Source organism: Microtus ochrogaster, chromosome 26, assembly GCF_000317375.1.
Source record: "Microtus ochrogaster isolate Prairie Vole_2 chromosome 26, MicOch1.0, whole genome shotgun sequence".
In the NCBI taxonomy this organism is placed as follows: Eukaryota; Metazoa; Chordata; class Mammalia; order Rodentia; family Cricetidae; genus Microtus; species Microtus ochrogaster.
Window position 1 is genome coordinate 4,739,631 of NC_022025.1, and position 14,915 is coordinate 4,754,545.

General features: G+C 49.0%; 1 protein-coding gene across 2 annotated transcripts in view; it reads left to right on the forward strand.

Annotated features, from left to right (window-relative positions):
• Positions 1-7,828: 7,828 nt before the first annotated feature.
• The window catches only part of Tmem243 (transmembrane protein 243), a 17,573-nt gene continuing 10,486 nt past the window's right edge, over positions 7,829-14,915 (forward strand). The window contains exons 1-2 of one of the 2 annotated variants that reach the window (XM_026784664.1): positions 7,829-7,974; positions 8,230-8,520. In XM_026784664.1, the coding sequence (XP_026640465.1) occupies positions 8,443-8,520 (78 nt within the window). In that variant the 5' untranslated portion in view covers positions 7,829-7,974; positions 8,230-8,442. The remainder of the gene's footprint in view (positions 7,975-8,229; positions 8,521-14,915) is intronic. The other variant, XM_005358321.2, reaches the window with a different exon arrangement.

The following is a 14,915-nucleotide window of genomic DNA, read 5'->3' on the forward strand; positions in this document are numbered from 1 at the left end:
GAGTCTATAGCCGTGTGTGTGTGTACCCATCCCTGGGACTGTGGGGGGTTGAGTCTATGGCCGTGTGTGTGTATGTGTGTGTCCATCCCTGGGACAGTGGGGGGTTGAGTTTATGGCTCTGTGTGTGTGTGTGTGTCCATCCCTGGGACAGTGGGGGGTTGAGTCTATAGCCGTGTGTGTGTGTGTACCCATCCCTGGGACAGTGGGGGGTTGAGTCTATGGCCGTGTGTGTTTGTGTGTGTGTTTTGTTCTATATCTGAATCCTTAGGAGAATCTGTGAAAGGCAAATGTAGCTCATCTCTGGGACTTGAAATTCTTTTTGCTTTTATTATTGTATTAAATGGCGTTATAAAAGCCCATTTTTATCCAAGCATATAATAAGTGTTGAGCATAATCCCACTCCCCGTTTCTTCTCCCCCTTTTCTCCTCATCATCTCCTTTATTCCCCTAGATAATTCCCCTTCTACTCTATATCATCTGTAAATACACGATTTTGTGTGTCTTTATAAAATCCAGGACCAACATCTGAGAGAACGCATACTGTATTTGCTAAGTGGTTTAATTGATTTAAGGCAATTACCTTCAGTGGCAGTCATCTGCTTTGAAATAGCCTAACTTCATTTTTCCTTATGGCGGAGAACAAGTATATGCCGCATTTTCTTTATCTGTTCCTCTGCTGATGACAGTTCTTGCGGCTCCCTGACAGCTGCACTGAATAGTGAGGCAGCAAACAGTGGTGTGTTAGGAAATGCCAGAAAGCAGCCTGGGCTCTCTAGCCCGGTCAGAGAGAGGACTCCAGCACCACCTCTGCACCAACCAGAGGTGCTGGACACTACCGTGATCTCTTTGTGATAAGGAAGTCTGGTCCTGCCCAGCGCCATGACGGATCGAGATGGACAAGGAGACCAGCATGAGGGCTGGGGGGCTGGGGGTGTTCCGGGGAGAAAACACGGGCCCGCCCGTCACTTTGTAGCATCGGACAGAAGGGCACTACTATGGTGAACAAATGTATGGTGAGAGAGAGAGAAAGAGAGAGAGGAGAGAGAGAGAGAGAGAGAGAGAGAGAGAGAGAGAGAGAAGAGTGAGCCAGCCCTGATGGTCAGTGTGTGGGAGAGCCAACCCTGAGGGCGTGAAAGCAGAAGTGGCCCTGCCCCTTGCTCCATAGGGTGAACTAGCTGGGACAAGGCTAGAGAGCTCACCCTGGAGGGAAGAAGAGGGCAGAACTGGTGGGCTCACTAACCCTGGTGACTACCCAGGCCCAGAACCAGGGGTTTAACACCCTGACATCCACTCCATCCATGACCTTCAGAAGCAAGGGAAGGGGCCAACCCAGCAGACCCAAAACTGCAGGATGTCCATGACACAGAGCAACAATGGGATATCCAAGAGGAGTCCCAGTGAGGGCCCAGCATCGATAGTGTAGCAGAAAACAGCAGGCTCAGGTCTGGCAGTGGTGGCGCACACCTTTAATCCCAGCCCTCGGGAGGCAGAGGCAGGTAGATCTCTGTGAGTTTGAGGCCAGCCTGGTCTACAAGAGCTAGTTCCTGGACAGGCACCAAAACTACAGAGAAACCTTGTCTCGAAAAAAACAAAAAACAAACAAAAAAAAAAAGAAAAGAAAGAAGGAAGGAAGGGAGGGAGGGAGGGAGGGAGGGAGGGAGGAAGGAAGGAAGGAAGGAAGGAAGGAAGGAAGGAAGGAAGCAGCAGCGACCTCAAACCAGAGCAATGACTCTTTACAGTGAACACTTTCCAGTCAAGATGTATGGACCAAAGTGTTTACTGTGTGACTCATGGTGTCACACTACAGCTTCCAAGATGAGACTTTTCCTTTTTACCATTTTTCTTTTTTGTCTCTTAAATTTTATTGTTTGGGGGGAGGTGGCAAGGACAGATGGTAGGCATGGAAGGATCTGGAAACGAGTGGGATCTGGATGCCCGATGAGAAAGACAATGAATAAATAAGAAGAAATTAAAGGAAAGTCTTCACTTCTCCCAAGCTTTCTCAGCACCCCTGCGTCTCTGCAGACCCCACGTTGAGTGCCAGGGCACTGCTTATCCTGTCGTTGACACCCATGCTCGTTCTCTTCCTTCAGGCATTCTGCTTCCCTTGTGTTGAAGGAGTAGATCTTAAAAGATGTTTTACCTGTACCCTGGCATTGTGTGGCAGAGAGTGGAGAAACTGACGCACTTAAGAATCAATCCATAATCTGTACTGAGCAAATAAAAATTCTTTATGAGAAGAGAGGTGAGGCTCAGTGGTAGAGGACTTGCTTGACCCTCAGCACCATAAACAAGATAAACAGTGACAAAAATTGTGTGTGTGTGCGCTTGCGCGACTGTGTGTGTGTGTGTGTGCGCGCGCGCGCGTGCGCGCACGTGTGCATGCATGCACGTGTGCATGCATGCACGTGTGTGTTGCTTTAAATAAGGATAGTCCCCATAGGCTCATGCATTTGAATGCTTGGTTCTCAGTTAAACAGTTAACTGTTTTGAAGGATGAGAGGGCATGGCCATTTGGGAGTAGATATATCCTGTGGGAGGAGGTATAGCATTGGGGTTGGGGTTTGTGGTTTTAAGAGCCCAGGCCAGGCCCAGTGTTGCCCCTTCTGCCTCCTGCCTGTGGCTCAGGATAGAGCCCTCAGCTCCTTCTCAGGCACCATGCCTTCCTGCCTGACTCTCTACTCCCCACCATGATGACAATGGACCAACCCTCTGAAACTGTAAGTGAGGCCCTAATTAAATGTTTTCTTTTATAAGCATTGCTTTGGTCATGGTGTCTCTTCACAGTAATAGGTCAGTGACCAAGATACTGTGAATTGAAGAGAAAACCACACTGAGCCTGCCAAACAATGAGAAGCCGTGGAGCTACACTATAGGCCCATTTTCCCCAAATTTAGCACCTGAACAGGTGAAGTCTATATGGAGAAGCGTGGCAGATGTAGGCAGCATGAGAAAGCTGAGCTTACAGGAGAGTGAAGCGGCATTGAGAAAGGAGGTGACTCAGAGAAGCTTCGGTAGGAAGGTCTTTGCCTGCAGGAGGGTCTGGCCTTGATGGCCTGCCTCCTTATTCTCCTTGTCTTCATATTCTCCTTCGGGGTCTTTATCTAGAACTATTCTCTTACAAGGCTGTTTTCCCCTGTCACTTGAAGCCAGTGGGCATCCATCACACATCCAGGTAAGGTCTTGGGCTGTCATCCTAGCCAAATTAACATAATCTTCAGGAGTTCTGCTGGTGGTCTGTTGCTGAATATGAGTTGAAGATGCGTTACATTCATCTATGCTGTGGAATATTTGTTTAATGATGCACAGATGTGTTCTTTTATGTTACATTTGTTTAACTCTGGGAAGCTGTGCTCCTTTGCTGCTTAAAACACCTGATTGGTCTAATTAAAGATCTGAACTGCCAAAGCTAGGCAAGAGAAAGGATAGACGGGCCTGTCTAGGAGAGAGAATAAAGAGAAGGAGAATTCTGGGAAGAGAAAATCGAGGCTTGAGAAAAGAAGCAAAGGAGGGCATGTGGGGCCAGCCACCCAGCCAGACAGCAAGCCATGGAGTGAGAAGGAAAGAAAGGTATATAGAAGAAAGAAAGATAAAAACCCAGAGACAAAAGGTAGACAGGAGCCGGGCGGTGGTGGCGCACGCCTTTAATCCCAGCACTCGGGAGGCAGAGGCAGGCGGATCTCTGTGAGTTCGAGACCAGCCTGGTCTACAAGAGCTAGTTCCAGGATAGGCTCCAAAACCACAGAGAAACCCTGTCTCGAAAAACCAAAAAAAAAAAAAAAAAAGGTAGACAGGATAATTTAAGTGAAGAAAATCTGACTAGAAGCAAGTCAAGCTAAGGCTGGGCATTTATTAGTAATAATAGGTCTCTGTGGATTATTTGGGTCCTGGGTGTCAGGCTTCCCAAAGGGTAAAGAGCAAAGAGCAAAAGCAACCAACTGCAGGGGCTGGCCGCTAAGAGATCACCACAGCTGGATTTGCTGACTCTTTACCCTCCCTTAAGAAGCAGTTGGGGCAGGGTCTTGCCCCCACTGAGTATCCAGACACCTCTCCCAGACAAACAGTTGTATATGATTCTGCACCAGTTTCCCACGGACTTAGGTAGGGCTGCTGGGGGAAAGGCTAGGGGATTTAGGTGGGAAAGAATGAGGGGAAGGGGCCTCCATTGTCACAGCCCCGGGGAAGCCATCGTCCCTACTGAGTGCAGACCTTCCGGGGTGGCTCTTTAAGGTCATTTATGCTCATCTGTAGCCCTTCATCCATTGTTATATAAGTGTAATAATCTCATTGGTTCCCTAGAGGAACTTTGGTGGAATTGTAGCTTGATTCATCATTGGGACCTTAGGGGGAAGAGTAGACACTGCTTATGTCCCCTCAGGGAAGGAATGTAAGCAACATTAGATGACAGCCCTTTCCATCATGCGTGGCAACCACTGCTTTTAATCTTACTGTTTGCTAGTGTATTATGCATGCATATCAAAGATCTTAAATATAGTTGAAGTCATGTGTTTCAATTTATTATCATCTTCACTTTCTTTTTTCAGGATAGGGTCTCATTCTGTGGCTCTGGCTGCCATATGGAACTCACTATGTAGAGCAGGCTAGCCTTCAACTCTCAAGAGACCCACTGGCCTCTGCCTCTGAGGGCTGGGATTGGGGCTAAAGGTGTGCACCACCGTGCAGGACTTTCAGCTTCTCCCTTTTCACCAGAGTTCTGTTGAGACTGAGGAACTTGCCCAAGGTCACACAGCTTGTAGGTGGTGGCATTGTGTGTGAGGTCAAGTGTCGTCAATTGTAAAGCTTGTGATGACATCGCGAGTGAGGTCATGTGCTGTCAATTGTAAAGCTGGTGATGGACTCGCGTGTGAGGTCACGTGCCGTCAGTTGTGAAGCTTGTGATGGCATTGCATGTATGGTCACGTGCTGTCAGTTGTAAAGCGGTGCTTGTGTATTCCCTTTGCCCTAGATTGTGACCATTTGCTCTGCCTCAAGACAGAGGCCCTTGCTGATGTGTTGGCCTGGTGCTGACCAGAAACCTAAGAGGCTTCCTCCCAAATGACCAAAACTCCTAGTCTAGAATTCCCTCCAAATAATTTCAAAGCGGGGAAACACCAAATGTTGACATGTTGAAGGCAAAAGTTTGAAAATCTCAATCCCCAGAGAAAGGGGCTCTTGTACCAGGGGTAGAAATTTTAATTCTAGGGAGGGAGCTGGGGCCATGGGCTTCAGTAACAACAAAACATTTAGTTTCAAAATATTTTGTTTAGAAGGCTGGAGAGATAGCTCAGCAATTAAGAGTGCTTGAAACTCCTGGGAGGGACCTGAGTTTAGTTCCCAGCACCTACGGTGGGTGACTCACACAGCGCCTTAACTCCATTCCAGGGGAACTGACACCCTCTTCTGGCCTTCTTGGCCAGGAGCATACACACATGTGTGCACACACACACACATACACAGTAAAAATCTTTTGAAATATATGTCACTTATCTACATTGGCCTTTCAGTGGATGAAATTCTAGGAACTTTAATTTTTTTAAAAAAAGTTTTCTGTGTATAAGAATGATTGCCTGGGTGTGTGTATGTGTTCCCTGCGTGTACCTGGTGCCTGAAGAGCTCAGAAGAGGGCAATGGATCCCTTGGAACTGGAGTTAGAGATGTTTGTGAGCCTCCAGGTGGATTCTGGGAAGCAAACCTGGGTCCTCAGCTGCTTCTCCCGCCCCCGCACTTTCAGTAGTTTTCAGTGAACCGAATAGCATCTGCCTGGTGAGGCCAGAGAAGTTCCTGATTGAAAGTAACTCTGTGCAGGGTAGAACAGGAAGGCACTTACTTTATTCAGTGTCTGGAACTCTTTCTGCCCAACCTGTGCCCCTTAGATGAGTGTATTCTAGACGCCTCCTCCACAGTCCAAGCATCTCAGCAGCATGGCACCGAGGTGAACATTTAATAGTAAATTCTCATGTCCATGGAGTGTATATGATTTCAACATATGTTTTTGTCTATTTACCATAAAAAGTTCCCTACGAAATGTCCTCTTATGTTTTTTGAAACGGATTCTCTTTTAATAATCTACCGCTCCTTGCTGCTGCTGCGGCGGCATTGAGTGAGTAGGGGCAGGGCTGGAGAGCTCGCCCTGGTGTTGAGGATTGGGGAGAACTGGCCAACTGACCTGCCCTAGCTACTACCAGCTCCAGAAATCTGGACTGCGAGTTGTCCCATTCCACCACCTACCCCATCAGTGAACTGCTTGAGCATGTGAAGGGGCCAGTCCTGCAGCTCCAGGGCTGTAGAATCTCCATGACACCGCAACAACAGGGTTCCGGAGAGGAGTCCGGTGGGGCCCAGGAGCGACAGTGTAGCCAGAGGCCTTGAACCCCCTTGCGATGAACACTTACAGATGTGTGGGCTAAAGGGTATACTTTAACCCACTGCGTCACACAGCTTCCATGATGAGTAATTTTTTTTTTCTTTTACATTCTTTTTTTTTTTTATTTTCGGGGTGAGCTTGCAAAAGCAGAGGGTTCATAGGAAGTCACGGGGAGATGAATGGGATTGGGGTGCATGATGTGAAATCCACAAAGATTCAATAAAAAGTTCAAGCGTATATACTTATCTAAAGTTTTTAACTTTTCAGAATTTTATTTTCAGAAATTTGACCTTTCAGAATTTTAGACTTTAAGGATTTTGATTGTCCAGTAATTCAATTTTGGTTTTAAAGCCTCAAAGAGTGAGTTTTTCCGTGATTGTTGTCCAAGCCTATAACTGTCACAACAGATTCTCGAAGTATTATTGATTTTATTATTATTATTTTAAGACCGGGTCTTGCTATGTAGGCTAGATTGAACTGAAACTAATGTTCCTCCGGCCTTTAAGGGATTACAGGTGAGAGCCTTTGGAACTGTTTTGTTGACTGTAGCTGAATATTTGTAGGGCCAGTGAAACTTTTTAACAGAATTGGGTGCTAAATTATGTAGTATTGCTGTTAAGGAAAAGTCGTGGGTAAATAGTTAATTTGTAAAAACTCGTATGGCAGACTGGGACACGTATAATTTTTTTTTTTTTGTGTGTGGATTTTTCTAGACAGGGTTTCTCCGTAGGTTTTGGTTCCTGTCCTGGAGCTAGCTCTTGTAGACCAGGCTGGCCTCGAACTCACAGAGAGTCACGTATAATTCTTAAGTGTACTCAGCGCTGGAGATTCTTGGTGGTTGTTATCCCATCCCTTGTTCTAAACTGTTGCGTGGTCTTTGGAACCCGTGTCTACATTCTAAGCGTTGTGTGGCTCTACGGCGTCTACTCCGTCTTCCGCGTGCCAACAATTTCAGAGCTCCCTTGAATCTAGGGATCATAGAGTGTCCGGACAATCTCGGGTAGCTGTTTGGTTTTCAGTGTTTGTAGAGCGACTGGAACACTTCTATCCAGCTCTCTTAAGAAGCCCAGGATGCGAAGCTCTGGCCTGTGGCGGCAAACGCGTTTACTCTGCACCTTCACTGGACCAGTCGAAGAAATATCCAGCACCTTTTCTTCCCGTTTATGTAAAGTTGAACCTCTAATGCTGGATGTAATGCAGAATAAAACGAGCAGACACCGTGCCAGTGCTTCCCTAAAGTGTCAAAGCAGGCCACTTTTAGGGGACGCCAAATTCGAGGTGTCTTCGGGACCGTGCTTTGGCCACGTGCACCGCGCAGCCGCTCATGGCCCAGAGGCGGAGAGACCCGCGTGGGGCGGAGGAGAACCCGCACCTCTGCAAATAAAGCTCCGCAGCCGAGGCGGCGCCTCTGCCCGTGGGATTGGCTGCCCGAGTCGTGACGCGGTCTGGGCGGGCCCGACCGGTTTGCGACAGTGGCCGCGGTCCGGGACCCGAGAGCCCAGGGCAGTCGCCGCGCAGTGCGGTGCGGGGGTCCCGTCGGCGTCTGGGAGCCGTGGCTCGGGGTCGCGGAGCCACTAGGATCCGCCGCGCGCGTGGCCCGGGGCGCCGAGGTCTGGCCTGCGGGGAGCGTAGGGGACCGGACGGGGGGGACGCGGAGCTGGCGGGTGCCGAGCTCTCCGCGGAGCCGGGGAGGTGTGCGGGGGCGCTCGCTCCGCAACTTCGCCCGGCCGCCGCGCGGGGACTCGGGCCGGGAAAACTTTGTCCCCGCGGAACCGAGCAGAGATTGGGGGGCGGCGGGAGCGGGCGGGGGCTGCCGGCGGGGCGTGGGCCAAGCGCTGTTTGTTTCTTTTCACTTCCTGCGGCAGCCGCTGGAGATGAGGAGGAGGACGGCGGGGCTGAGGCGGAGCGGCCGCGGCCCCCGGGAGTGACAGTCGCCCCGTCGGGATTTCCCGCTCCCCCTTCCCCTTCCCCCTCAGGGCCCGGGCCCTGCGTGCGCCGTGAGGGGCGGGCGTCCCGACTTGGCGAGCTGATGCGGACTCGCTTTTGAGCGGCTAAGGGACGAGAGGAGCAGCCCCAAAATGGAGGACTTTAGTACCAGGACCTACGGGACCAGCGGCCTGGACAACAGACCTCTGTTCGGGGAGACGTCTGCCAAGGTGAGTGCCGGAGGGGGGCCCCGGGCCGGGGTGCGCCTGTCCCGCCTCCCTCCATCCCGCTTGGGCCTGGAGTGGACTTGGAAGTGCCGAGAAGCTGGTCCTGCAGTTCCACCTCCCTCTTGGGTTGTTTGCCCTGCACTCGTCTCCAAGAGCAGGTTGGAGTGGAGAAAAGTTCAGAAAGTTCTGGGCAGTTTGTGGGAAGCCCTTCCCAAGAGTGCAGAAAGAAACCCCGCCGTGGAGGGAGATTCCTGCGAGGGTTGCACAAGCGCACTTTGAAGCTGTGCTTCAGGTGTGCTGTGAGCTTCCGCCCAGAGAGAGGCCCAGGGTTGCTTCTGATAATTGCGAGCGGAGAGCCCTTAATGGGTCCATGCCGAGGTTGTGTGAGGGGAAATGTGATCACCATTCCAGGAGGTGATCAAAGGGTCTCAGCACTCAAGTAAACAAAGTCTCAGGACAGAGAGGTCCTGGAAAAGAGTATAGCACTTTTCAAAGAGCTTGATTGGGTAATTTGTCTGGCCAACAACTGAAGAGAGAAGCCTTTCTCTGTGCTCAGCATTAACTTTCTGAGAGGCCTGGGCAAGATTAACCTGCTGTTGGTTCCCCCACTTGTAAATGGCATTGGTGACCATTGACCCCTGATAAGGAGCTGTCAGCCTTTCAGAATTTATGGCACTAAGTGCAGAGCTAGGATTTCTTCTTACATTTGGGGAAGAGCCTGTAACTGCACACAGGGAACTTCTCCACCTGGCCGTCAGGGGCACCGCCCTCAATTTGGAAGCTGCCAGCCTGCCTAAATTCCACATAGATTTTTTTTTTTGCTTTATCTTGGAATGTTTTAATAAAACATTTTAAGCTCGATGTCCAGAGCCTTGCCACTTTACATAATCTCAGCTGGCTGTGCTCTGGGAACTCTAGTTCAGTAATGTTCCTATCAGTGCAGACATAACTAAGCTTTCACTATGAACCAGGTCCTGGGTACTGAAGGGTAGTGGTCAGGAATAGGAGATGTGTATATAGATATATTCAGATCTAGGTGGATGTGACCTAGGTTACAGCATAGGGGAAATGTGTTTTGGCTACAAAGAGAAACTGGCTGCATTTATATAGAAAATTCATCCAACTGTCCCCAAATCACTGTCTCCTGCACTACCTCTTTCTTTGAGCACTGATTGGGAATCTGAGCGACTGAGACCACTTTGAACTCCTTGGACCTGGTAATGCAGTGGTACCAGTCTTCCCGATGGACTTGTTGACTCGTGCAGACGCGCAGAACCTGAGGCCATTCATGTGTTAGTTTGGGCTGTTGGGAGGCTGTGGCGGAAGGGGAAGGAACACTTGATCTCAGGCGTTCAAGGTCAACCTGGGGTGTCCAGTGCAACTGTGACCCCAAAACTTGAAAAGCAAAACAGCCAAGCCTCCTAACAACTATGTAGACATTGAGAAATAATTGATGTTATTGACCAGCCCACTGCCTAATGCTTGCCAGTGTCCTACCGTCCCTCATCCATTTGAAACCCATCCAAGGACATCAGTATCCAAGTATAGCCCTGTTCATGACACACCTGAGTCTGAGCGTGCAGTGAGTGGAATGGGCCGTGCTGCTTTGGTGACTCAAGGAAAAAGTTAAGACTAATATATAATTATATGTGTAATTGTACCTCCCTTACAGCTGCACCGCTCAGCTTGCCCTGTGAAGTGGGCAGGACCATTGCATATAAATTCCGTGGAATGGAGAAAGGAAAGAAATCCATGGTTTGGCATGGGGCAAAACGTGTCTCAAATAAATCGAGTTGCTTAGCCTGGAGGAAAAACATCTGTCTTTGTTTAAAGACTTTGCTTGTAGGCCAGAGGGGGCAAGGGACCAGAATGGGACCTCGGTGATGACAGGGCACATTGCAGTCCAGCCATTCCCTTGGACAGTAGGACCTGCTGGAACTGAAGGAGACTTGGAGATTGTGAGAAGTCTCCTTCTCCCCTTTGTATCCGGGTGTCTCTGACTTACTGCCTTTCAGAGGCCAGCAAACTAGACGTAGAAGCCGCAAAGCCACAAGTGGAAACTTGGTAACCGTGAATGATCGTTTACGAGAGAAAAATCTAGAGGACAAAGTCCGTCTTCCTGTGACAGATTCTCGGAGCGTTGTGTGATCTTGTGTCTTGAGAACAACCAAGTGTATAGGTTCACAGTTACAGGTGCAGTCCCTAGTTCTCAAGGTAAAGAGGATTGCAGCCCAGAGGAGAGCCTGGAGCTTGTGTTCTCAGTGCTGGGCGCAGCCGGCCCGTGCTCTGCTATCCCTGGCTTGATCATCGGGCTCCTTTCTAAGATGGAGATTTTATTTTGGGTGTACAACTAAGGAAGTGAGCTTCAACAGAGTTATTTGTTCAGTCATGCACTACTTCTCTAGGTCTTTTGCCAGTTCCCTTTTGTGAGCCGAACAGTGGGGCAAGTCGTAACTTAATCAGGTAGCCTGTGTGGAATAGTCTCCATACACCGTGGACCTGCGCATGCTTGATGGCGTTTCCCAGCATGTAGGGGTTACGTGGGGAGTTTGTACTCAGGGCCCTGGAATCTGCTGTAGAGGAAGAAACGCGTGGCCTGGTGGACTGTGAGCAGCGCGCGAGTGGGCAGGCCCGAAGGATCCTCCACCCTCTGAACTGAATGATCCCAGTGATTCCAGTGACTGGAATTAGGAATTTATTCAGTCTTCAGTGTGATACTTAGGGAACAGCTGCATAGATGGAGCCATCCGAACAGTTCTTGTTACATTTGAGGGACACTGCCCGAGGGAATGGCGGTCATATTTTGTAAGACACTATACCTCATTGATACCTTTAAAAATGTTATAAATAATGGTGAAGATAGCAGAATGTTATTTTCATGTTTTAAACCATTTCTCCCCAGCAAGGAGACAGTAAGATGGCTGTGAGCCTGAGACCAACCTAGGCTGTGTAGTTCCAGGCCAGTCTGAGATGTGAGACCCTGTTTAAAAGAGAACCAAAATCCAAAAACATTTCAATTCTGTTCCATAGTACATTTCTTTCAGACAGAGAGCAAAATAACATCTGATGTTTCTCTGCCCACGTTGTAGTTTTTGATGTGCTGATTCTTCTCTCTGATGCTAATTTGAGGAGGATGGGAGTAGTACTTCTGCTTTGGTGGTGTGGCCTTTTACCCTAATGGCACCTTACCCAGCTCTCTCCCCACTGTGGCTCTGTGGAATGCTGTCTGCTGGACCTAAGCTTACCCAGCTCTCTCCCCACTGTGGCTCTGTGGAATGCTGTCTGCTGGACCTAAGCTTCTCCCTCTCCTTCCCTGATGCAGTGTGAACTAAAACCTGGAGACAGTCCCTCTGCTTCTTAGTGCTTGGTTTTAGGAAAAACACCCATCTCACCTGGTAGTAGTGGCACATGCCTTTAAACTCAGCACTAGAGAGGCATGTGAAGGCCTGTGAGTTCCAGGCCAGCCTGGTGTACATAGTGAGTTCAGGACAGCCAGCGCTATTAAACAGAGAAACCCTGTTTCAAAAAATAAAAAACCACACCCATCTCTACAGTAGACGGGCACGAAATTGTTGCCCAGAGTTGAGTGTCATTTCTTGACTTTGTCGTTGGGTGCAAGGTCTCTGAAATCAGTTTCCATTGTGTAGGCTGGGTCGACCTTGGTGTGAAGACGATGGTGATTCTTCCGGTGGAGGAGAGCAAAGGGTTCCCCACAGCGAACCCAGCTGGCAGAGGACACCGCTTCACTTGGTGGGGCTTAACGGAAAATGGTTTCTAGAGAAATGGGTGCCAGTGATGGTCACTGGTCAAGTACGTAGTTACACTTCCAAGGAAGGCAGTGCCATTCTGTTACTCTTGTTGGAAAGTGCAGGTGAGGAGTTGCTTCAGTGGACTCTGTAGCAGACAGCAAGGGGAAGGAAGCCCTCTGTGGAGGTTAGTGGACTCTGAGCTTCTAAGAGCAAAAACCCTCTCCCACATCTCCCAGTAAAATAAGTAAGCAAACAAGTAGCACAACCACAACTTTTTTCATTACTTGCACTTCTCCTAATCGTTTGCACTGGGAATATTCAAATGTAGGAGGAGAATGCTATTCATGGGATTTTTAGCCCCTTTCAGAATGTTTTTTTTTTTCTGATTAAGGTCTCCACGGCCTCACGTGCTCAGGGTCCCACAAGGCCGCCCTCTGAGGAGTGTAAGCTTCAGGTTTCTGTTGGCTGCTGAGTGCCCGCGATGCTGTGAGCCCAGCTCTGTCTCCCTCGAAGGAGAGCTAGTTGCCAAGGGACTGCAGACAGTTCTCTCTTCTCTTCTCGCCCTCCAAATCGCTTTCACTTCCTTGTGCGGGTTGCAGTTCTGAACGCACAGCTGCAGCGGTGTTTCCCTTTCTGCTCTGCATAGTTTTCTTCCTCCTTTCTCAGGATCAGAGGACTTGGCGTCTCTGGGGATGGGCCTCTGCCAGGCATCGAATGTTTGGAAGGCTCTGCAGAAGACATCCATCCGGAGAAGGTTGGGACGTGCTGGTCACACCCTCCTCGGTGTCACTTCCATCCAAGGTCCCATTTCTTCCCTGACCTTTGGAGCTGTCTTTTTTTCCTCCCTCTTCTGGGGATTGAACTCAGGACGTCAGGCTTGTGTGGCGAGTGATTTTTTAACTCAGTGAGCCATCTTGTTCGCCTTGCAGCTAACCGCCTCTCAATTTTTGTGATCTTTGTGTAGTGCCGCCTCTGCCCCCACCCAGGAGTCCTGTCCAGTCGCCTAATTTGCTACTTTGGAACCTCACAGCCCCGCTTTTATCCTTACTTCTCGTCAACAAACCTGGCTCTTAAGAGGATTACCCAGGCACTGATTTGTGTACCGTGTGGAACTTAGCTAGATGTGGCCTCTTCTAGAGTATGCTCCCTAAGCAAAGGGGCCGTTGACTGATTCTGTGTATGGTTTTAAGTATATTAAGTTTTAAGTGATCACCTGTATTCTTGGGCAATTCTAAAACAGCAGAAGGCAAAGGCTTCTGTTCGGAAGCTCGGGTACACGGCTGCCCAAGCAGGAAGTGGTGTTTTAAACTCTCAGGCAATTCAATTACTGCCTCTCTTCCTGTTGAGGAATACATAGCAGAGGCCGGTAGAAAATGGGTGAATAGTACGGGATTGTGTAAGAAACAAACGGAGCCCAGCCTCGCAGACACTTGAATGGTTTACTGTTCTCTGGGAAGACTGGAGTACTGCTCAGGTGTGGTAATTGCCTGGTTCTCATGAACGGAATCATTATTTTTCTTATGGTCGGGGGCAGGCTGTGCGACTGGTATTTTCTGAGCTCAGATTGTTGACAATCTTGAATGTTCTTATGGGAGTAAAATGAACTGAAAGTTGCTGGCGACTTTAGAAATTGTGGCCAAGCATGGAGGAGTCAGCTCAGTTCCTGTTCAGCTCTGAGGAGTCTAATCAATCATTAAAGACTTCCCATTAGACATGGCCGCCTGAATAGACCACTGTGGTAAAACCACGGAATGACAACTGTTGTCTTGTAAGGACTTTTATTTCCTAATCCTTACAATAACCTAGCAAGTTGTACACAATTGGAAGGCTACATTTTAAAAGTGAAGTGATTTATGAACCTAGTGGTAGCTGCCTGCTGAAGAGGTTTGTGAGTTTGGTCTGTCAGGCTCCGCCTAGTGTTTCCTCTCTCCATTCTGAGTCTTGGGTGCGCATCATCAGTGTGCTTCTGTGCGTACCAAACATGGAGGCTGTTCACGTTCCACCTTTACTTAGATTTCCACAAATGGTGCTTCAGTGAACCTCATCTATTTCAGGTATCTGTGAGGACACTCTGGTTGGATTTTATGTACAAAAATGTAACCTAACTATGCTTCAGAGTATGAATATGGTGAAATCAGGGGGCATTGATAAATGTCTGTGAAGTAACTTTTTCTTGGTCAAAATAAAGAGGGAATTTTATATTCATGTTCACACGTAGCAGTGCAAAACGTGTGAAGGTGTCAGAGGAGTTGTATTTTTATTTTACTCTTTTGAGACAGGATCTTCATAGCCTTGGCTGTGGTCAACCTATGAGGAACAGGCTTGCTTCAAACTCAGAGAGATCAGCCTGCGTCTGCCCCCTGAGCCTGTGTTAAAGGAATGCCCACCACACCTGGTCGTCTGCATTCTTGAAATCCCTCTTCCATCCCCCTGCTTACAGTTCTCTTCAGAGTTCGCTGTCTCTCTGGGAAGTCTCAGAAAGGCTGCACCAACAGGCAGAGGTCACTGTTTGTTGAAATAAGAGCGGCTGGGCTGCGTCCCCCTGCGTCCCCAGCACCCTGCAGCCGGCATGGCTAGCTTAGCTTATGACCCGAAATAATTACACGGAAACTGTATTCTTTTAATCACTGCCTGACCCATTAGTTCCAG